This window comes from Globicephala melas, chromosome 8 (genome assembly GCF_963455315.2).
Source record: "Globicephala melas chromosome 8, mGloMel1.2, whole genome shotgun sequence".
Lineage (NCBI taxonomy): Eukaryota > Metazoa > Chordata > Mammalia > Artiodactyla > Delphinidae > Globicephala > Globicephala melas.
The window spans coordinates 49980729-50002448 of record NC_083321.1 but is presented as its reverse complement, the minus strand read 5'-3'; the positions used below and the strand labels follow the sequence as shown (position 1 = coordinate 50002448).

Genomic DNA, 21720 nt, shown 5'->3' with positions numbered 1-21720 from the left:
TGGTCTCCTCGGCGCCCCATCTGCCTGATTGAGGGGGATGCGGCCCCCTTGGTTTCTCCCGAAAGCTCCTACCCCACCCCCAGCTTCTGTTCCCTGAAGGGAACGGATCTGCTGTTGGCACCGCGTTCTCAGCGCAGCTTCGCTCCCTCCTTTGGTCCCAGTCTGTACCAGAGCTGGTGGCTTGGAGGAGGACTGCATTCGTGCCCTCACTGTGCAGAGGTGCGCCGTGGTAGGCAGTGACTTGGTCGCCCACCTCTGTTGACGGAAAGGGGTCTGGGGGTGCCAGGTTCCTAGAAGGACTTCCTGTGCCGGGGCTGCGAGGGCTGGGTCAGTAAGGAAGCAGCCCCTGCAATGGGAAGATGCTTGGAAGGTTGTCTTGTGGGCAGGAGGATGGTTGTTGTGACCATTGTTCACCGTGGCTGAGGTCTGGCCGGGAGTCCAGGCTTCAGCCTTCTCCTGGGGGTAGGAAAGGCGTGTGTGTGTATTGGGAAGAGGAAGGGTCAGATCAGTTGAACTTACCCCACCCTAGCAAAACTCTGCTCTGGGCCCTGTCCCAGGACAGGTGCTGGGGCAGAGAGAGGAGTCGGACCCATTTCTGCCTTCTAGAAGCTCAGTCTGGGGGAAGGCAGGGTCACCTTCAGACCACCACTGGCCAAATGAAAGAATGCTGCCAGCAGGAGCTCTAGTGGCAGAGGCTGGAGCAGCAGGAGGTGCCTCACAGCGCAGACAGCATTTGAGTGGGACTCTGGGACACAGGTAGGGGGTGAACAGGCAGAGAAGAAGGAGACGGATATTCTCAGCAGAGGGCCCAGCATGAGCAGAGGCAGGGTGGTGGAGTGCTGGGGGAAGAGTGTGATCCCGGCAAGGCTGAGAAGGGGGGTGCATGCTGGTGAGCAAGATGCTACCTGTGGCTTTGGCTGCCAAGAGAAGCTCCCGATTACTGTCCCCTCACCTTCTCAAATACCCTGGGCAGTGAAGAGCTCTTGAAATGTATTTGGATTGTTTGCCATCTGCCTCTCCTCCAAGCCTGAGCCTTCCTACTCAAGTAGAAATGTTCTTCTGAGGGACACCCCCTCCCCGGTGCACACACATCTGATGGATCCCGTCCTGCTGCTCCACCCCCATGCTCCTGGGGCCACAGGATCTCACATCCTCTGAGAGGCAGCATAGGCAGCCCCAGACCTCCCAGCTGTTGCCAGATCCTGAGGACTGAGGGTCTAGAGGGGGAAAGGGGGTGCCACAGGACAGATCTCTTGGGAGGGCTGACTCACCAGCTCCTTCCTCAACAAGTCCCATTCCCCTCTCTGCTCTTGTATTCATCATCCCTCCATCCATCCACTCACCCAGCCATCAACTGAAAGCATATTTCTTGAGCACCACCAGGCACTGTGCACTGGTGCTTCAAACACAGCAGCAATGACCGAGACAGACCAGACGGGCCCTGCTTTCACAGACCGTACAGTCTGGAGGGGTGGGCATGCTGGACATTAAACAAGTGAACAAAATAAAGAGAGAATTGCAAATGATGGCAAGTGCTAGCAAGGAAACCAGCAGGCCCTGCAAGGACTGTTGGGGCCTGATAGAGATGGGGTCAGCGGAGGGCTCTCTGAGGAATATGCTGTCCTGTGCAGGGCTGCCTGGCTGAGCTCTGGGACTCTGCAGCTCGCAGATCAAGGTGCCTTAATTGCAGATTCTTCGTGTGGAAAGAGTCTTTGGCTCTGTTCTTCAATTATGGGATAATAAGTCCCTCTGAGGAGCAGGCAGCCCTTGGTCTCAGGCATTTGATGTGTGATTTGCGCCCACTCTTCCCCCGAGCTGTGCCTGCACACCAGATCCTTACATGGGGGTGTGGTGTCCATTAGCCACGGTGAACTTGGTGAGGGTGGGGGGTGGGAGCTGTGCTGGGCTTTCAACCTTCTCTGCAGCTCCAGTGCCCACTCTTGAGTGCTCCCACTGGACCCCAGACCCGCCCCCTGGTTAGCAAGAGTAGGTGCAAGAGTATATTCTGTTGGTGAGAAGGGAGCCGTGTGTGTGCTGGTGATTGTGTTTGCATGTGTTGGGGGTGCGGGCAGAAGCATGTGCATGGCTCTCGGGTATGTGAACTCGAGTATCCTGTTTACAGGTATGAATGTGCACGTGTGGATGGCAGTCACTGTGGGTGTGGGTGCGTGGATGTCTTCGAGTCTGTGACTGCACTGTGTGTGTGTCTATGTGTGTGCAGGTGCGCACATGCCTGAGTATCTCTATGGGACAGTGAATGTATGAGTGTGTGTGTGAGTGTGTGTGTGTGTGTGTGTGTGTGTGTGTGTTGGGGGGCGCTAAAGGTCTCCATGAAGTGTGTAGTGTGTTTGTGCACATGCTGGGTAGGGATGGGCTGAGGCAGCCCAGGAGTGTGTGCACAGAGGGGTACGTCCAGTGGGTGGAGGAGGACTCCATGATTCCTTCCTTCCCTCCAACCCTCTGAGGCTCTCATTCAGTCTCCCAGCTCTGTACTGGGACCAGGCTATTTTGCCAGCCCAGGAAGTCCACAGCCCTAGAGAGGTCCCAACTTTCCCTTTTCCTGAGAGATGAGTCCAGGTGGAAAGAACAAGAAGGATGTCCTCCCCCGTCTACTAACAGTAAAATGCCCACATGTTTCTGTAAACCATATGCAAATGAACCATGCTCCCAGCGCCTTTCAACAACCTGTCTTATAGGAGTCATAGATGGAGCTTCATCCAGAGCTTAACCTTCAAACCACCCTTGGCGGCCCAGCCCTCTTCCAGGTCTTCCTGCCTCCAGTCTTGCTCCCCGCAGCTCCCCCTACCTTGTAGACCATGGTCCGCAGACGCTAAAGCCTGCTGTGGATCCCCAGTATGATCAAGCTGAAGTCCAATTCCTTAGACTTGCACCCGCCCTGTGGTACCATGGACCGCACCACTGCCCGGGTCCTCAGCTCCCCATACCACCTACTACCCAGCACTGCCAGGACAGCCTCCCGCCTGCAATGTCGCCTCCGGGCTCTGCTTGTCTTCCCAGTTCTGGAAGGCCCCCAGGTGCCCTCCCCCTCTGAGCTCGCACAGCCTATAAGTTCCCACCCACTCAATCTGCCCTCTCCTTCTTCCTCAGGTATGAAGTTCTGCACCCCCTTCATCACATCCACCACTCCATCCCACCCCAGCCAGACTGTGAGCTTCCTGAGCACCTGCTGGTCTCCTCCTCTCCATCTGCTCCTGGCAGGGGACTTAGAGCAGAGGCGGGCAGGGGCTGCTGAGTGGGGAGGGAGGATGAAGGAAGGGACCCCAGTGCAAGCACTGTGGTGAGCCCTGCAGGTGGTGAGCAGCTCTGAGTAGGTGCCCAGGAAGCTGGTGACGCGGGTGGGGAGGCTTGCTGGCAGGGCCTGCAGTGCTCCCCCCTTCATTTCCCTCACCAAGCACCCAAGCAGGGCTGGGAGAAGGGACTTCACAGAGCATGAAAGATGGGCTGAGGGGATTCCAGGTGACTGACACGGGGAAGTTGGAGAGGGACAGGATGATGGGTGTGATGATGAGAAGGGATCTGGAGAAGGGAAGGTGTGGGCAGAGAAGGGGAGGGAGTGGGTGGTGCTGTCCCAACTCTGCCACTTTCTGCTCTGTGACCTTGGGCAAGTCACTCAAACTTTCTGGGCCTTGGTTCATCTGCAAGGTGGAAGCTTGCGTTACTTGTTGGTGAGAATCACATGCAAGGCAAAGCACCTTATCACTGCATTCATTCATTCCCTCATTCATCCTCCCAAGTGCTTTAGGCACAGCAGATGCATCATAAACGGTGGACCTCTTCCCCTACCCCAGACTTAGGGGCAGCTCAAATCCCAACTCAGAAAGGATGGAGCTGGGAGGCTGAGGCTAATACCACTGATTCCATAATCACGGCCTGAAGGGCTCCATAGACTGAGAGATGGAGAGGAGTCCAGGGTCACCCCGTTTCCCTCACTATACACCTGGATTGTGCTGTAGATGGAACAGTAGTTGAAAAGGCAGAGATCAGAAAAGTTCCACTTCTTTGGATTAGCCCTCGAAGGCTTCCTGGAAGAGGGGATTTTCCTGAAGCCATCTGCTTGGTCAGAGGATGGGCTTATTGAGGCCCACAGACTGGAGTGTGTATGTGTTGGTGGGGACAGGTGTGTGCCGGGCATGGGGAGGGCACTCTGGTAGAGACAAGAGGCTAGGGGAGGTAGGTCACAGCTGGTCCCCTCGTCACTCCCCTCCAGGTGCACTGTGGTCATCTGAGTGACAGTGAGGAGTGGAGCCTGCAAGCCGTGGAGAAGCATGTGAGTGGGGATAGGGCCGGGGTAGGATGAGGGCTGCTGAAGACCCTCATCACAACTGACGGGAAGATGATCTGGCCCGGGAGATGGACAGACCTGGGTTCCAGTCCACTACCTCTGGGCTGTGTGACCTGGAGCAAGTCACCTAACCTCTCTGAGCCTCAGTTTCACATCTGAGAATGAGGATAAGGATAGCACTGATCTACTGAGGGTACTGGTGAAATAAGGGGAGTCAAATATTTTGCTAATACTTAGGAAGGACTATCTACATAATGATATTGAGGCTCTTCCTGGAGATTTTATGATTTTGTGACTTTAACAAGAACTTACGACTCCCCGTGGGTGCTAGAGACGGAGAAATCTGACCCTGTTCTGCCTTGTAAGAGTCTGGGGGCTAGGCGTGGAGACAAACCCTGTACTTACCTGATCATGGACCGAGGGGCGCTCTGGGGGCAGTGGGAGTCCACAGGAGGGTGGAGCGCTGAGGGATGAGTTGTTTGGGACGCGGGTTGGGGGTGGGGGCGATGGGCACCGCAGGCAGAGGGAACGGCTCGAGCAAAGGGCGATAAAGGTGGGGCGTGTGGCTTGCTGACCGCTCCGCCCGTTCCAGACCCTGGTGGCCCTGAAGAGGGTCCAGGCCCTGCAGCAGCGCGGGCCCAGCGCGGCCCCGGAAGCGGTCCAGAATACTCCAGAGGGGGCGGCGGGAGACCAGAAGGGTGGGGTTCCGTACACAGACCAAGACCGAAAGATCCTGCAGCTTTGCGGTGAGGACCCGGCTGGGGCAGGTCCTTGGGGGCGGGGAGGGGCGGGGTCGAACCTGGAAGGGAGGGGCCCATGGTAGGCGGGGCCTGAGGGTGGCTAGCACCCTTGGGAGATTCTGTGGGCCCTCTCTCTCTGACCCGCGCCCCGCCATTGCAGGGGAACTCTACGACCTGGATGCCTCTTCCTTGCAGCTCAAAGTCCTCCAATACGTGAGTCCCTGTGCCCCTCCTGGGACCAAGGTCCCTGTGAGCCGTCCATCTCAGTTCAGAGTCCCGTGTCCTGCCCCTCTTCTCTTCCCCACCTACCCGAGGAACCTCAAAAAGGCCAGAGGGTGGGGAGTGGGTTTGCTTCCAGATCCACGGTCAGCCTCTCGCTGTGTCCCTCCCTCTCAGCTGCAGCAGGAGACCCAGGCGTCCCGCTGCTGCCTCCTGCTGGTATCTGAGGACAGTCTCCAGCTTTCCTGTAAGGTGAGGGCCCAGGTCCACTGTGGAGCAGGGCGAGGGACCGGGGTCTCTGAGAGGAAAAACCCTGCCCATCCTTAACCAGTCCACCTCGCTCTGCCCATCAGGTGATTGGAGATAAAGTGCTGGAGGAAGAAATCAGCTTTCCGGTGAGTCCCGCACCCCCTGTGTGGGAGTCTGCAGAAGCAGTTAAAGTCGTCTAGGCTCTCCTGGGATCTGCCCAGAGAGATTGGGATCTGCTAGAATCTCTTGGAATGTGATGGAATTATCTGGATCTTGAGGTCTACTTAGAAATGTTGTGAGAGATCACAACCTCTCATGATCAGGAGCCATTAGGAGAAATCTCTCACAGTCTACAGAAAGACTCACCTGCGACCATGTCACTTCTGTTGGAGTATTTCTGGATTTGGCTCTCTTAGAATCTGTTAAGATCAGTGAGAATCCTTGGATTCTGCTTTCCTTTCTCCTAGTTAGGGAAGACCCTCAAGTCCTCCATAGGAGATTCTGGTCAAGAGCCTACTCCCCCACCCTCACCCCACCCTCACTCCTCAGTGTTGAATCCATCCACAGTTTGGACTGACTGAAGAGATAGTTGAAACTTCCAGACTTGGGGGGGAAGAGGTCTGACATCGCCTGATCTTGGGAAGAGCTGGGCCCTGACTGGCTCTCCTCACTCCCCCAGTTGACGATGGGACGACTGGGCCAGGTGGTGGAAGACAAGAAGTCTATCCAGCTGAAAGATCTCACCTCTGTAAGCCATGGCCTGGCTGGACTGGCGGGGAGCCAAGGGGAGAGCCCACTGCCCAGTCCCCAGGGCCAGAGTCTCTGGGCCAGGGCAGCCTAGGAATGGGGGGAGACAAGACCCCACCCCATGTCATAGCATTTCCCACCCTGCATGAGCCCTTCAGCCCCTCCTGTTGCAGAGTGTGGTGGAGGGCGGGGGAAGGAAGCATATTTCCTCCTTCCCTGCCCTGACTTGCCTCCCCCTTGCCTCCCCTTTGCAGGAGGATGTGCAACAGCTGCAAAGCTTGTTGGGCTTCGAGGTGCAGGCCATGCTCTGTATCCCTGTCATCAGCCGGGCCACTGACCAGGTGGTGGCCTTGGCCTGCACCTTCAACAAGCTCGGAGGAGACTTGTGAGTCTGGGTGGAGTGATGTGGATCAGGAGACGGAGCCGAGAGGCCGGGCGGGGCTCGACTAGGGTAACAGCGCGGGAAGGGTACTGGGCAGGGAGTACTTACTATTCCAGCAGCGGTAGGTTGAATGGTTTGTGCAAGAGACTGTGAGATTATGGGAGCGATAGACCCTTGCCGCTGCTCCATTTTGACTTTGTAAAATCACGTTGCGGTCCAGGCGAGTTCCCCTTCTCTTTGCCCATTTCTTGCAGTTTGGATTATCCACTTTTTGCTACTGGCCTTTCCCCCACTTGCCATCCTTTGTTTTGGCATTTCTGCTGGGAACTGCCTGATGGAGGAGCGATGAGCTCTAGGATGGGTGAACTCTCTGGGACCCGCAGAGCATCACCGACCCGGTGGACAGTGACTCAGGGAATAGGCATGGGGGCTGGGCTAAGCTGAGGGTCCTTAGAGGCATTGACAGGGCAGCTGTAGGAATCGTGTGAAACAGAGGGGTAAGCAGGACACACGGTCAGATAACCAAGCTTAGTCCATATCTCAAGAACTGAGGTCAGATTTGAGGCCTAGAAGTCGTATCATAGATTTCCTGTCCCACACCAACTCATTAATGGGTAGCAGCTGCCTGAAGCCTTGTATTAGTTTAGTGAGAAACAGCTGGGATTGATCAGCCGTGCCTGTCCTGGGTGCAGCTTTAGGATGTGAATGCTGCCACACTTGGTCCAGCAGGCCTAGCAGTAGGGTGTAGTAGGCAGGTGAGGGGTTGCATTCTGATTCCAGGATGCAGAGAGATGCTGTCAAGATGCTTGGCCCCTGGGGCCCAAGCAAGCAGGCTGGGTTTGAGGGCTCGGACCTCCTGCAGGAAGTGGAGACTGGAGATGTTGGGACTAGAGAGTGTCAGAAGCCCAGGGATGGGGCCTGCAGGGGTGGGGCAGAGATCTGGGTGTCAGAGATCTGAGTAGCAGGACCTGCCAGCATGGAGCTCTATTGGCAGTTGGATGGGCCTGGGAAAATAAAGACAGGGACAAGGCAGAACCTGCTGAGGCAGCGGGGATGTAGGATCTGTGTCATTGTCCCATCCTAGTGGTGGGAGCATTTGTGCCATTCAATAAACACACATTGAGTACCTACTGTGTCTGGCCCTATGCTCCCAGAGGGGAGGGTCCAGCAGGGTTTGTGACCTCTGGCTGCTGGCTGTAGCCTTGGGTTCTGAGGTGGCCCTGGACCTGGAGGAGAGGTGGTATCAGAAGGGAAACGAGATGGGGACTTGGTGACAGCCCTGAGGCCCAGGGCAGGGGCAAGATCATCTCTGGGTTCCACATATTTCAGGGACTGAGTGCTGAACAACTACATGAGCCAAGGTGGCGCTCAGCTCAGAGCAGACACTGCAGAGAAGCTGCCTGGAGCCCAGAGAGAAGGGACTCCAGAATCCCTTTAGCTGGGAGTGCGATGGGGTGGGTGGCAGGGGCAGAGGTACAGTTACGACATTGAGCAAACACTTTCCAAATATCTCCCCTGTACCAGGCTCTGTATTAGGGGATGATACAGTCATGGTCCCTGCCTTCAAGACTTGATGTTTATTTTTAGGGCGTAGAGGGAGGAGGGTGGGAAAGGTATTCTAGGCAGAGCGAACAGTGTGGGAAAAAGCATGAAGGTGTGAAAGAGCCTGAGGTTTTCTCAGAACGATGAGGATCTTACTGTGGCTGAAGCTGAGAGACGCCCATAGAAGAGGGGAGAGAGGTGGGTGGGACTGGATGGAGAGGGCTCAAATGCCACGAGAAGGAAGGTGGGCAGACAGACACAGGGTGGTGGGGCCTGGGGTCTGGATCCGAATCACTGGACGGCGAGCACGCGTGGAGGATAACCCGGCAGAGAGGAGCACTGAAGGCAGCCCCCAAATGGGGAAGGGACTAGGCAGGGAAATCTGGGGGCTGAGAAATGGTCAGAATCTCTGAGGAATGCTGCATCTCTCCATGATCCCCATCCGGAGAGGCTTACCCACGTCCCCAGCCCAGGTCCCGCCTCCAGCTTGGTCCATCCAGTCCCACCAAGCTCCCTGGTGACAAATCATCTGGTGACCCCACTGAATGACCTCCTCAGGATTTGGGGCTGATCTTGTCCGTTGTGAGCCAGCTCCATGAATCTGATGGGCACTGCCCTGCCCACAGCACCATAGGACTTGTGGAGGCACCAAATCGGGGCCTGCAAAGTGCAGGGAGGAGGGTAGGACAGTGACAGGAGCTGGAAAAGACAGGGCAGTGCCACCGCCCCTCCCTGAGGCTGGAGGGGCCCCTGGAGAAGAGCAGAACACCCAGCCCCAGTCTGAGGGAGGAGACTCAACCTCAGTCTGGGTAAGTCTAAAGTCAGAGGAGGGAGACATGGCTCTGGCTTCGAGAAGCAATAGTCTGAGGAAGAAAACACATTTTGGTCAGAGGAGGATTAGAACTCCCCCACCCCGCTCAGGAGCCCCCAGTCTGAGGGGGAAGCTGGCCCAAGCCACCTGTGCGGTAAGCAGCCCCAGCAGAGGAGAGTGAGTTTGCTGGTGGATTTCCAAGTGGGCTTCCTGGAGGAATGGAAGTAAGGCAGAATGGGGTAAGCAGTCTGTGGTCTGTCCCTCTCCGGTGACCCCCGCCACCCCACCCTGCCAGATTCACAGACCAGGATGAGCGTGTGATCCAGCACTGCTTTCACTACACCAGCACGGTCCTCACCAGCACCCTGGCCTTCCAGAAGGAGCAGAAGCTCAAGTGTGAGTGCCAGGTGAGTGGCGCCTCTCTCGGAGACCACGTCGCCCAGCTCTCAGCTCCAGAGAGTCAGCCACAAGGGAAAAGCCCATGTCTTTGGGGGCTGGTGGCAGGGAGACTACCTAGGCTCTGGCGGCCTCTTAAAGAGGGAGGACAGGGCTCCCCTGGTGGCGCAGTGGTTGAGAGCCCGCCTGCCGATGCAGGGCACACGGGTTCGTGCCCTGGTCCGGGAGGATCCCACATGCCGCGGAGCGGCTGGGCCCGTGAGCCATGGCCGCTGAGCCTGCGCGTCCGGAGCCTGTGCTCCGCAACGGGAGAGGCCACAACAGTGAGAGGCCCGCGTACCGCCAAAAAAAAGAGAGGGAGGACAGTAGCTCTTCAAGACGGCACCTCTGGCTGCAGGCACTGTATGCGATCGCCCTCTTGTGTTCAGATTGGACATCACCGCAACAGCTGGGTGGCTAGAGGGGGAGGTGCATGCGCACCTCAGACTCAGGATGTCTGTGCACCCTCACTGGGGCTATTCCTCCCACTCCTTCACTTAGTAGCCAAATGATATAATTAGACTCTGCCAGTCTCCAGTCTGTCCAGAGAGCCCTAGGGGAGGAATGAGAAGACCCTGGAGCTGATGGAGGCAGGGGGCTGGAGAGGGTGACCCCCTGCAACCTGATTCCCTGTGATTTCCATTTTCTCCATTCCAGGCTCTTCTCCAAGTGGCAAAGAACCTCTTCACTCACCTGGGTGAGTGCACTGCCCTCCTTCATACCTGGCTGTGGGGTGGGAGTTGGGGGGTGGCAATTTGAGGAGGGGAGGTGGGAGGGCTTGGCCTCTCAGCACTCCGGCCTGGTCTCACCACTGTTCCCCATGCTTCTTGCTCCCACAGATGACGTCTCTGTGCTGCTCCAGGAGATCATCACAGAGGCCAGAAACCTCAGCAATGCTGAGATGTGAGTGAATCCACCCCGGGGTGGGGCGAGAGAGGCCTTGGGCCTCAGTAACGACCTCTTCTTTCCTCCGCTCTTTTTTTCCCCTCCATTGTCTTCTTGTGGGACCCCTTCACGTTTTCTGTGATTCTTTATTTCATGCCTGTGACTCTCACTAGACTGTGACAGCAAGTGACAGCAGGGGTGGGGCTTACTTTGCTGGCCATGGGTCCTCAGCTCCTAACACAGTGCCTGGTACAGAGTAGGTGCCACAAAAAAAAAAAAAAAAAAAAAAATCATCGATCTGGACTGATGTCTGGAGTCAGCCAGCTCTGAGGAGAGTCTCTCCCTCCAGGCCTCAAAATCCAGGCTTTGCCTCTAGTCGTGAGATTTGAGGGGTGGCAGGAGAGGGGTGGCGGGAGAGGAGTGTCAGGGCTCTGTGGACCAAAGCCATCTCTCCACAGATGCTCTGTGTTCCTGCTGGATCAGAACGAGCTGGTGGCCAAGGTGTTCGATGGGGGCGTGGTGGATGATGAGGTGAGGCAGGGCCTTGAGGAGGGAGGGTGTGGCCGTGGTCCTGGGGGCCAGGAGTACGCAGTGGGCGCTGTGGAGCAGGCCCGATGGTTGATGGTCCGCTCTGTGACCGGCCACCAACTTCCTCTCTACGCCATCCCTGGCCCGGCAGAGCTATGAGATCCGCATCCCGGCCGACCAGGGCATCGCGGGCCACGTGGCGACCACGGGCCAGATTCTGAACATCCCGGACGCGTACGCACACCCACTTTTCTACCGCGGTGTGGACGACAGCACCGGCTTCCGGACGCGCAACATTCTCTGCTTTCCCATCAAGAACGAGAACAAGGGTGCGTGGTCCTGGCGGCTCCGGGAGGAGGGGCGGGGCGGGGCCTGAGCAGGATGGGGCGGAGCCGAGCGGACGTTCCACAAGCCTTCTCCACCACCCTAGTGTCCCTAAGCCGAAGGGATGGGTTTTCCCAAATACGTGATGTCCCTTGAGGACACCCTGGGAGGGCAGATCTCCGTCGGACACATCCACTGGTTCATCCTAGCCCCTCTTTGGTCCCCAGAGGTCATCGGTGTGGCCGAGCTGGTAAATAAGATCAACGGACCATGGTTCAGCAAGTTTGACGAGGATCTGGCGACAGCCTTCTCCATCTACTGTGGCATCAGCATCGCACATGTGAGGAGGACAGGGGCGTGCAGGACCCTCTGTTCTCTCCACATTGGCTCTCCTTGCTCTGTCCAGACGGGTCCGTGCCCTGCCCTGGGGCTCAGAGCCCTGCTGCTGGGTTGCTCTGCAATCTTCAGTACCTACTGGTCACCTCTGGCCTCAGTTTCCCATCAGAAAATCAGAGATACTACTTCCTGTCCTGTACAGTTAGCCTCCCAGGACTATGGGAGGTCTGTTTTATTTCCCTCCGTTCTCTGGAAGCAACCTCAACCCAAGCTCCTGGTTATTCTTTTTGGGATATGTTGGGTCTCATTGTCCAGAGCTGGCAGCTCTGGCCCAGGAATCCAACCCCTAGGCCCCCAACGTTGTCCCCCTTCCTTGCTTCTGTCTCTCTGTTGTGGGCCTCAGGTTCCATCACTGAAGCCTGGGGCAAGCTCAGGAGAGTGTGCCAAGTGCCAGCTCAAGTGCTAAGAAGCACTGGGAAGGAGGGGCAAGGGGAGGTCTGGATGAAAGTTGGAGGGGGCCCCCTACTCTGGGCTGGAGCTTGAAGGCTCAGGCTGGGCCCAGCATGGGACAGGAAGGGGGCAAGGGTTCTATCTGATCCCTTTGTCCCAGTCCTGGACGTTCTGAGATTTCACAGCCACCTTGCCTGAGCCCCATCTTTCCCTCTCTCCCCCCAGTCCCTCCTATACAAGAAAGTGAATGAGGCCCAGTATCGCAGCCACCTAGCCAACGAGATGATGATGTACCACATGAAGGTGAGCCCTGCATGGAGCTTCTGCCCTCCTTGTCAGGGCCCCAGGGTCCCCTGTAGCCCACCTTTTCCTCCCCTGCCTCCCCAAATCCTCAGGCGCCCAAGACAGGCTGGGCTTTCTTATCATCCTCTCTTGAATATAAGAAGATAGACCCAGGGCTCCCCTGGTGGCGCAGTGGTTGAGAGTCCGCCTGCCGATGCAGGGGACACGGGTTCGTGCCCCAGTCCGGGAAGATCCCACATGCCGCGGAGCGGCTGGGCCCGTGAGCCATGGCCGCTGAGCCTGCGCGTCTGGAGCCTGTGCTCCGCAACGGGAGAGGCCACAACAGTGAGAGGCCCGCGTACCGCAAGAAAAAAAAAAGAAAGGAAGATAGACGCAGAGCAATGCCTCGCCTTTTGCTCTGCTGCTCTCCTTCGGGGCAGCTGGCCTTCAAAGCAGTTTCTGGTTCAGCCCCAAGGCTGGCAGCACTACTTAGCCCAGGGAAGAATTGGTTCAGCCAGGTGTTCCCAATGTCCAGGGATAATTCCCATCCTGGGAATTACTGAAGGCTGGGAAGCCCACCCAGGACCCTTCTGACAGATCCCTTAAATACAGTGGCCATGCAGTCCTGGGCAGTCCCATTCCCAGACCTTGTGTTAGAAAAGCTGTCCCAGGCTTTACTTCAGAGTATGTGGTGGTCATTGTTCATTTGAACATTCCTCTCATCTGTGTCTAAACCAAAGTGTCACAGACTTTGTGGCTATGGTCAAAGCTGTAGCAGGAAGGATTGAGGTTAGACTCTGGGATGGTCCTCCCAAAAGAAGGAATCTTTCATTTATTGTCCATGAAAGGCTACCTATGCTGCCATGAAGAGGTGTTCTCTGTCTTTGACAAGGACAGGCTGTTACAGATGAGGGTGGTCACTGGAAAGGAGGCATAGTAGGTGGGCTGCAGGATGGTGAGGGGACGGTGGTGTTCTCCTGCCCAGTGATAACCCATGGAGTGGATGGCCCGACTGGTGTGCATTCTGAGTGGGAGGTCCCTGCCACTGTGGGAAGTTGAGGTTGAAGACATTGGACTGGGTGGAGGCCATCTTCTAATACCCCGGCTGGTTCCCTCTAGGTCTCTGATGATGAATACACCAAACTTCTCCATGATGGGATCCAGCCTGTGGCTGCCATTGACTCCAATTTTGCCTGTTTCACCTACACTCCTCGCTCTCTGCCCGAGGATGACACCTCCATGGTGAGCTGGCCTGTCCCACTTGAACGTGGAGGTGGAGAGTGTACAGCCGGAGATTGAAGTTAGATGTGCATAGGAACTTCCTGGCAAGACAGAGTCATCAAAGAAGGCTATAGAGTCTTCTCAGAGATGGAGGGGGCATGTGGGCTGCCAGCATGGGCCACAGGGCCTGCCCAGGGGCCAGGGGCTGGACTGGAACCAACGATGGCCTCAGGATTGGCACCCCCCTCCCTGTTTTTCTAAAATTTTGTGTGAACTTGGTTCCAAGGGTTCTTAGATGTCATATTTCTAAGTTCATGGCTCCGAGAGTGCTTGGCTCTACCGTTTTATAGTTCTCTAGTTTAGATCTAAAGTTCCAAGACTCCAAAATGTTGGAGGCTCCGAGAAGGGCCAAGGCTGGGGGTGGGGTGGCCCATCTTGAAACTGACGATGCCTCTGCTCCCGCCTTTCCACTCTCTCCAGGCCATCCTCAGCATGCTGCAGGACATGAATTTCATCAATAACTACAAAATTGACTGCCCGACGCTGGCCCGGTGTGTGTCCCCAGCCCTCCCCTCCGTGCAGGCAGCCCCGTCTCTGCCTCCCTACTAACTCTACTCTCACATCCATTGCCCCCTGCGCTCTGGGAAGGACTGTCTGAGGATGCCTAGGGGAGGCCCACTCTTGTGAGGGTGGGGGGGATCTGTGAGTGAGAAGCAGTTCACAGACACTGGGACCACAGGATAGGAAAGGAATGGGGCAGGGCAGAGCCTGGAGGGTTTCCTGGAGGAGGAGAGCCTGAGGCCCCTGTGCTGCCCTCTCCCCTCCCCCAGGTTCTGTTTGATGGTGAAGAAGGGCTACCGGGATCCACCCTACCACAACTGGATGCACGCCTTTTCTGTCTCCCACTTCTGCTACCTGCTCTACAAGAACCTGGAGCTCGCCAACTACCTCGAGTGAGTGACTGCACTTCCCCCCATCTGGTAGCTGGTGGGGTCCCCTTCCCTGGGACAGGGTGGCACCTCCTGTGTGGCAGGCTTTACACACACTGCCTCACGGGACCCTCTTAACAGCCCAGTTAGAAAGGTACGAGGCCCCTTTCCAAGAAGGGGACCCAGGTGTCCTGAGCTCCTGTCCAGGCGGTTCCTGGACATCTGCAGTCAAATACTCAACCACTGAGCTATTCCCCTTATCCTGGACGTCTCATCCAGCTGGCCCTCCTTTGAAAGTGTGGGGAGGCAGCAGTGGCTGACCTTTTCCTGTGTCTCCTCCCAACCAGGGACATGGAGATCTTTGCCTTGTTTATTTCCTGCATGTGTCACGACCTGGACCACAGAGGCACAAACAACTCCTTCCAGGTGGCCTCGGTGAGACCCTGCCCTCGTCACAGTGGGCACCCTCCCCGAGGTGTCTGGGAGTCTCCCCACTCCAGCCTGGGGAGAGGCGGGAGTTGGTGAGACCAGGAGCCAGTTTAGAGATGGGAGGAGGCTCTCCCAGGCTTTGGGAGATGGCGGGAGGTGCAGGGCAGTTCTGAACCCAATATGGCAGCACTTGCCTCTGGATGTGAGGAGTGATGGACTTTTCTCGGGCTTTTCCAGAAATCTGTGCTGGCCGCGCTCTACAGCTCAGAAGGTTCTGTCATGGAGGTACCACCATTCTGCCCAATATCCCCGTTCCCACTGTCCCCTTAAAGCCAGTGACTTACTAAGTTAGACTGTGGCCCAGCTCGTCCCCCTCCCAAGCCCTGCTCCTCAGATAGGCTATGAGAGCTGCAGCCACCCCCAGGGCACGCCTGGCTCTTGTTCCCCGATGGGCTTGGAGGCGTGCAGGTGCGGCTGGGAGTACGAATCAGGCAGCAGGTTCCACCTGAGCCCAGGTTTACCGAGGGAGGACTTGCATTTAGCATGTTTCTCTCTGCATGTCTGGGGACACCCTATGAAACCCCCTCCCCGCCCAGCCGGGCACGGGCTTCACTGCCATCATACTCAGCTTTGCCTTAGACTGATGTGGGTGGGTCTGCACGCCCGCGATGGGAGCTCCTGGGGGCAGGGACAGAATCGGGGACATCTCTGAGTTCCCTGCACCTGGCAGAGGGCTTGGCACAGAGTGGGAGTCAGACTTCCAAGCTCGCCTTGCCTCACGCGGACCCCGCAGGCCCCCTCCAGAGCTGCTCCCGCTTGCACACCCCCAGAGACGAGGGGCTCGCTTCCTCCTGGGAGGCATGGTGGCAGCCCTGCTTCTGCCCTCCATGCCCTGGGCTTACGTGCCCCTCCCCTGAGTGATAGCCCTTCAGCATCAGGAGACAGGGTCCTTGCCCTCACCTTGTCACCGCCCTTCCTTGTCAGCACACAAATGCTGGCTGCATGAATTAGTGTCCAGGACCCCGAGGGATCATTTCAGAATCGTTCCAGCTTGAGAGGCCCTCAGAGCTTACCTTGTTGTGTCCCTCCATGTGACAGCTGAGGAATCCAAGGCTCAGAGGTGGCCAGGGACTTGCCCAGGGTCACAGAGAGGGTTGAAACAGAGTCCAGAAAGGGAACGGGCCCCGCACCCCCGACTCCCCAGTTCTGCCTGCTCAGCTCACCTTGGGGGCCGGGGCTGGGCCGGGCCTGCTCCCACTCTTGGGGTCAGTGAGGAGGGAAGCCCCCCACCCCAGCTGGACCCCCATCACTCCTCTCCCCCCAGAGGCACCACTTCGCTCAGGCCATCGCTATCCTCAACACCCACGGTTGCAACATCTTTGACCACTTCTCCCGGAAGGTGATGAGGCCGGGGGTGGGGATGGGGGTGAGGAAGTGGGAGCTGGGAGCTGGCCTGAGACGGGAGAAGGAGTGAAGCCGAGGGGTGGAGGTTCCTGAGGTCTGGGGGCGAGGGTGGGGTGTCTGGCCAGAGGCCTTGACACCCTCCCGCACCCCTGGCCCTGGCCCAGGACTATCAGCGCATGCTGGACCTGATGCGGGACATCATCTTGGCCACAGACCTGGCCCACCACCTCCGCATCTTCAAGGATCTCCAAAAGATGGCCGAAGGTGCCTGCCTTTAGCCCAGGCCTCAGGGATGGGGAGGGACCACCAAGAGGGGGATTCGCCTGGAGAGCATCCCCAGGGGTTTAGATCCACCCCTTCTGGCATCAACCCAGCAGGCAGACCCAGCCCTACATCCCTGGCTCCCATCCAGGGTGCTGAATTCCCTGGACCACTTTGGGGTGGGCCCTGGGGCCTTGCCCTCCGGGAGAGGGTACCAGGATGCTGGGGCCCTCTCCTTGACCCCGTTCTCTCCCCAACAGTGGGCTATGACCGAACCAACAAGCAGCATCACAGCCTCCTTCTCTGCCTCCTTATGACCTCCTGTGACCTCTCTGACCAGACCAAGGGCTGGAAGACAACGAGGAAGATTGCAGTAAGTGCTGCCCCAGCCTGGGAAGGCGCAGGCTGTACTCCCTGCCTGGCTCTGTGTGGCTCCCGCAGCCTGAACACCCTCCCTGTGCTGAGCTCAGCCTGTGGGGGAGACAGGAACCTGGACCCCCTCAGGACGACAGGTGGGGAGATGCAGGGAGGGACATGGACTCACTGGGGGGGCCACTCATAGCAAATCAGTGGCTGGTGGAAGGTGGGCCAGAACCCAGCCACTCCTTCCCATCTGGGGCCCATCCCCCTGCCAGGCCGGACATGGTGAGGGCAGGTCCTGAGGTCACAGTGCCTCAGTTTGCCCCCTTGGGAATGGGCTGTGGAGGAGCGTGGGTGGATGGACCCCACTCACAGGAGGTAATGAGAGTGTTGACCTTTCAGGAGCTGATCTACAAAGAGTTCTTTTCCCAAGGAGACTTGGTATGTGGGGAGTGACAGCAGGGTGTCCAGGTTGGGGGAGGGTTCCTAGCCTGGGCCCCGGGAGGGCTGGGTTAGCCTGATCCGGGTGCTTATGGAGGAAGGAGAGGGCCAGGCCTGACGACTTGATGCCTGCAGGAGAAGGCCATGGGCAACAGGCCGATGGAGATGATGGACCGTGAGAAGGCCTACATCCCCGAGCTGCAGATCAGCTTCATGGAGCACATCGCAATGCCCATCTACAAGTGAGCGATCTCGTGGGGCCTGCTAGGGACCCCAGCCAGGGACAGCAGGGTGGGTGGGATGGGGCTCGCTGTGGCTGTCACAGCAGACACAAGTGGTGGGCTGGCCTGGCTCTGCTCCAGCTCATCCACTCCCTGCCTCTGGGCACAACCTCTCCTGCTTTGCCCCTAAATGGGCCATTCACTTCATCCTTGGTCCCTTATGGAAAGAGACCGCCATGTTCTCCTTGTGCTTCCCGTCCTATGCCTCATACTCTTGTGGAAGTTTTACCTGTGGTCCAGCCTAATCTTTCTTGCTGCTCACAGTCTGACCTCTTACCCTGCGCCTTCACATCCCCAGGCTGCTGCAGGACCTGTTCCCCAAAGCAGCAGAGCTGTATGAACGTGTGGCCTCTAATCGCGAGCACTGGACCAAAGTGTCGCACAAGTTCACCATCCGCGGCCTCCCAAGCAACAACTCGCTGGACTTCCTGGACGAGGAGTACGAGGTGCCTGACCTGGATGGTGCTGGGGCCCCCATCAATGGCTGTTGCAGCCTCGATGCTGAGTGAGTCCCTCCTGGGACTCCTCTTCACCCAGGCCTCCTCCCACAACTCTCCACTGGCCTGGCCACATGCCCTGGGACCAGAGCCACGGGTCCTGGATTCTAGACCAGGACTTCCCATGTGACCCTGGGCAAGGCCGACCTTCCACGGCCTCAGCTTTCTCGTCTGTATAATGGAAGACTTCCAGCCTCACCAGGACTTTATTTGTCCTCTGAGAGCACAGGGATGACAATGAACAGTGCGCCCTGCTCTGCATCTCTGACCACACCTTGGCAAGTGCCCCCCCTCAGGCCACTCTTCCGAGGCAGCCTGGATGGTTTGTCCTGGGCCCCATTTCTGCCCCACCAGATCTGTGCCCTTTTCCTCTGAGGACACCCCCTGCCCCCCAGGATCCTCACGCAAGAAGGTGAGACATCTGAGTGGGCAGAGTGTGGGTCTTAGAGACAGTCATCAGCTTGGCTGGAGGACTAGAAATAGCGATGGGGCCACAGGTGGCCCTGAGGACTGCCACTGTACTTATAGTGGAGACTGGGACCTGGGGAGATGAAGGGGTCCCATAAGGAAGCTGCCAGGGGGGCAGGTCAGTGCTCTGGGAGAGGGGGCTCAGGAAGAAAGCAGGATAAGAACAGTGGGCAGGAAGGATCCCTGGGCTGGGAGGCAGGCCCATCATGGGTCAGCAGTGCTTCATCCTGGCTGTCCCTGGGCAAGTCCCTTCCCCTATCTGGATGAAACAGGAGGGTGAGACAATCCATTCTCTAAGACCCCTTTTAGATCAAAGTCCCCATAGCTCTGTGGAGTCCCAGGAGAGGCCATGGAGTGTCCCTGGACCCCTGGGGCAGAGAGCCGACACTGAGTCCCTCAGTGGCCTCCTGAGTGCACCCCCTTAGCCCGAGCCCCTCCTGCATTCCTGCAGCCAGAGGGGAACCTGGCCTCAGCCCTGGTAGGGCTTGTCTCCTCTTCAAGGCCATATCCACCTGTGCCCCGGGGCTAGGGAGACCCAATAGGGCTGGGCCTCTGGGGTCATCCCGGCTGCAGGTTCCTCCTTTCTCTGTTTTGTTCAGTACAGTGTTGTGGGCTGGGGGGAGGGGGCCACCTGCCTTACCTATTCTGAGCTGCCTTTAGAGAGATGCGTTTTTCTAGGACTCTGTGCAACTGTTGTATATGGTCCTGTGGGCTGACGGCTTTGTACATGAGAATAAATCTATTTCTTTCTACCAACCCTCCCCCACAGGGCTGTTTGCAGACTTTGTATGTGGGGTTGGAGGCGGGGGCGGGGAAACAGCCCTGGGGGAGGCAAATGCCTTTTAGAACTCTCAGGCTACTGGAGGTCCCACCCCTGCTGCCTAGCCCCTCTTCTGGGGGAGTCCTAGACCTGCTGGGGTATCCCCAGACCAGTCCTGTGACAGATAGTAGGGACTTAGGTGTGGATGGCAGATACAGAGGCCTGAGCATGGGGCAGCGATTGTGGACTGGAAAGGGAGAATTGAGGGGCTGAAGCAATCAAGGAGGCTGCCTAGAGGAGGTGACCTGGTGCTTCTCCTAGACCCTCTGTCTGCTGGCCTTCCTTAGTCATGAGTGCCCATACAGCCGAGGCCTGGGCCTCTGAACCCCCTCCGAGCCACGGGGATGCCTGTCTGTGTCCCTGTAAATCCAGCCAGAGGGGTAACCTTGAGTCTGACTCTACCTCAGATACAGCCCTGGGTTATGGCTGCAGGGTGGGTTCCCTGCTCTCCTGGCTGTGAGAGTGTTTGCTTCTGCACAGACAGAGAGGGGCAGGTCCCAGATTGGGGACCATGAGGAGGCTCTGACTGGCACAGTCTCCATACCCCACTCCCCACTTGCCTATACCTCTCCCATCTTCTATCCCTGTTCATCTCTCCCAGATCAGTAAAGGTTGGCATGTTAAGGGACTGAGCACTGGGCTCTCCTTTCCTAGGAGAGGGAGGGCTGGGAGGAGAGAGACAGGATCATCTTGAGACCACCCACAATGGCCCCAGGGTGCCAGCTGTGCCTTTGGGACCACAGAGCCTGTCTGCTTCTTCTGCCCCACAGTCTGTCATGCTTTGGAATCTGCTCCTCTGGGCTGAATGGTCCCAGGACTCTCGCCTCCCCTTGGGGCCATGGGGTCCAGGCCCCTCCCTTGCCCAGCCCCTGTTTTGGGCTCCCCCAGTCTGTCTGCCCTCTCACAGCACAGGACCCAGGCTGACCAGTGGGCCCCCAGGTGGGGATGAATCAGTTCCTGGCCCAAAGCTGACACGGGAGGACTATTCTAATGGTGCCCAGCTGAAGCCAGCATCGGTGCGGGCTGACATAGGTGCTCCTCTACCTGTGACCCCCAACCCCGAATGTGTGTGTGTGTGTGTGTGTGTGTGTGTGTGTGTGTGTGTGTGTCCTCTTCCACAAGCCTTTGGACAAAGTGGAAGCACATCCTGGGTACCCACCCCTGGGCCTTACTTCCCCTCCCTTGCATCTGCTGTCTCCAGCCCAGCAGTCCCTTGAGGACATTTAATCCCATTCGAGGCCCTCCCTCCTTGCCACCAAATTGAACAACTCACAACTATTTCCTCATGCACTCGGGACCCTACGCTGAGGCCCAGAGCTAAATTCATCCTTGTCCCTGGTCTGGAGGGTCTAACAGCCCGGTGGGGGAGACACAGGCCATGATACCTATGGTCCCAGGCAGGGGCCTGAGAAGAACAGCAAGGTTTGGAAGATGAGCAGGCATTTTCCTGCGGGCAAAGGGGGTTGGGCACCCCTGGGAGAAGGACCTGCTCCTACAAATGCACGGAGAAGGGGAGTGGAGTGGCTGGCACACAGGGAATGGAGACTTGGAGGGGGAGCCAAGGCCAGATCAGGGAGGGCCATGAATGCCAGGCTGTGGAGTTCGGCTTGATTTTGTGGGCAGCGGGGAGCCAGGGAAAGGTTTTCAGTGGGGAGTGGCTCAGACAAGCATTTTAGAAGCTCCAGCAGGAGGACAGAGCAAGGACTGGGCGGGAGAGGTTGGGCAGGGATCATTCTAGGGCGATGCTCCGTGCCCTGGGCGAGGCGAGGGAGGAGGAATTCAAGACGCATTGGACCAATTGGATGGGGGCGAGGGCAGAGGGCGGACTGGGAAGTGCCCTGGAAAATGAGCTGGGAAACGAACCGGCTCGTGAGCAGCCCCGGGCAGCTTTTCAGCACCACCTTCACCGGCAACTGGGTGTTGGGTGGAGCCTCTAGCAGGAGGGTGAGCTCCCTGGGAAGATGGGCGGGGCAGCTGTTTGGGGCTGCCTGGGGAGGGGGCGGGAGGAGGGGGTGGGAGGATAGATGGGAGGAGGGCCATGCATCTGCAGAGCCACGGGCAGCCCTCACCAGGTTAGAGAACCCAAGGCTTAGCCCCAGGGCTTCTAGTGGCTGCCCTGCCCTCCCAACTTAATGGTTTCATTTTACATGAAACCTCACGATTCTTTTATTTTTTTTAATTTAATTAATTTTTTTATACAGCAGGTTCTTATTAGTCATCCTTTTTATACATATTAGTGTATACATGTCAATCCCAATCTCCCAATTCATCCCACCCCCACCCCCACCACTTTCCCCCCCTTGGTGTCCATACGTTTGTTCTTTACATCTGTGTCTCTATTTCTGCCCTGCAAACCGGTACAGATGAACTGGTTTG

At 57.6% G+C, this 21720-nt stretch overlaps 1 protein-coding gene across 6 annotated transcripts in view; it reads left to right on the top strand.

The window, feature by feature from the left end:
* Positions 1-18788, top strand: part of PDE2A (phosphodiesterase 2A) — a 91200-nt gene extending 72412 nt beyond the window's left edge. For all 6 annotated transcript variants that reach the window (XM_030836172.2, XM_060303642.1, XM_030836175.2 and 3 more), the window contains 25 exons: positions 4229-4288; positions 4896-5049; positions 5204-5256; positions 5440-5514; positions 5616-5657; positions 6191-6259; positions 6513-6643; positions 9289-9400; positions 10086-10125; positions 10268-10331; positions 10772-10844; positions 10993-11170; positions 11393-11505; positions 12177-12254; positions 13353-13475; positions 13935-14005; positions 14285-14407; positions 14731-14818; positions 15050-15097; positions 16137-16211; positions 16381-16480; positions 16738-16850; positions 17240-17278; positions 17414-17520; positions 17858-18788. In XM_030836172.2, coding sequence (XP_030692032.1) covers positions 4229-4288; positions 4896-5049; positions 5204-5256; positions 5440-5514; positions 5616-5657; positions 6191-6259; positions 6513-6643; positions 9289-9400; positions 10086-10125; positions 10268-10331; positions 10772-10844; positions 10993-11170; positions 11393-11505; positions 12177-12254; positions 13353-13475; positions 13935-14005; positions 14285-14407; positions 14731-14818; positions 15050-15097; positions 16137-16211; positions 16381-16480; positions 16738-16850; positions 17240-17278; positions 17414-17520; positions 17858-18068 — 2340 coding nt within the window. In that variant the 3' untranslated portion in view covers positions 18069-18788. The remainder of the gene's footprint in view (positions 1-4228; positions 4289-4895; positions 5050-5203; positions 5257-5439; positions 5515-5615; positions 5658-6190; positions 6260-6512; positions 6644-9288; positions 9401-10085; positions 10126-10267; positions 10332-10771; positions 10845-10992; positions 11171-11392; positions 11506-12176; positions 12255-13352; positions 13476-13934; positions 14006-14284; positions 14408-14730; positions 14819-15049; positions 15098-16136; positions 16212-16380; positions 16481-16737; positions 16851-17239; positions 17279-17413; positions 17521-17857) is intronic.
* Positions 18789-21720: the final 2932 nt, after the last annotated feature.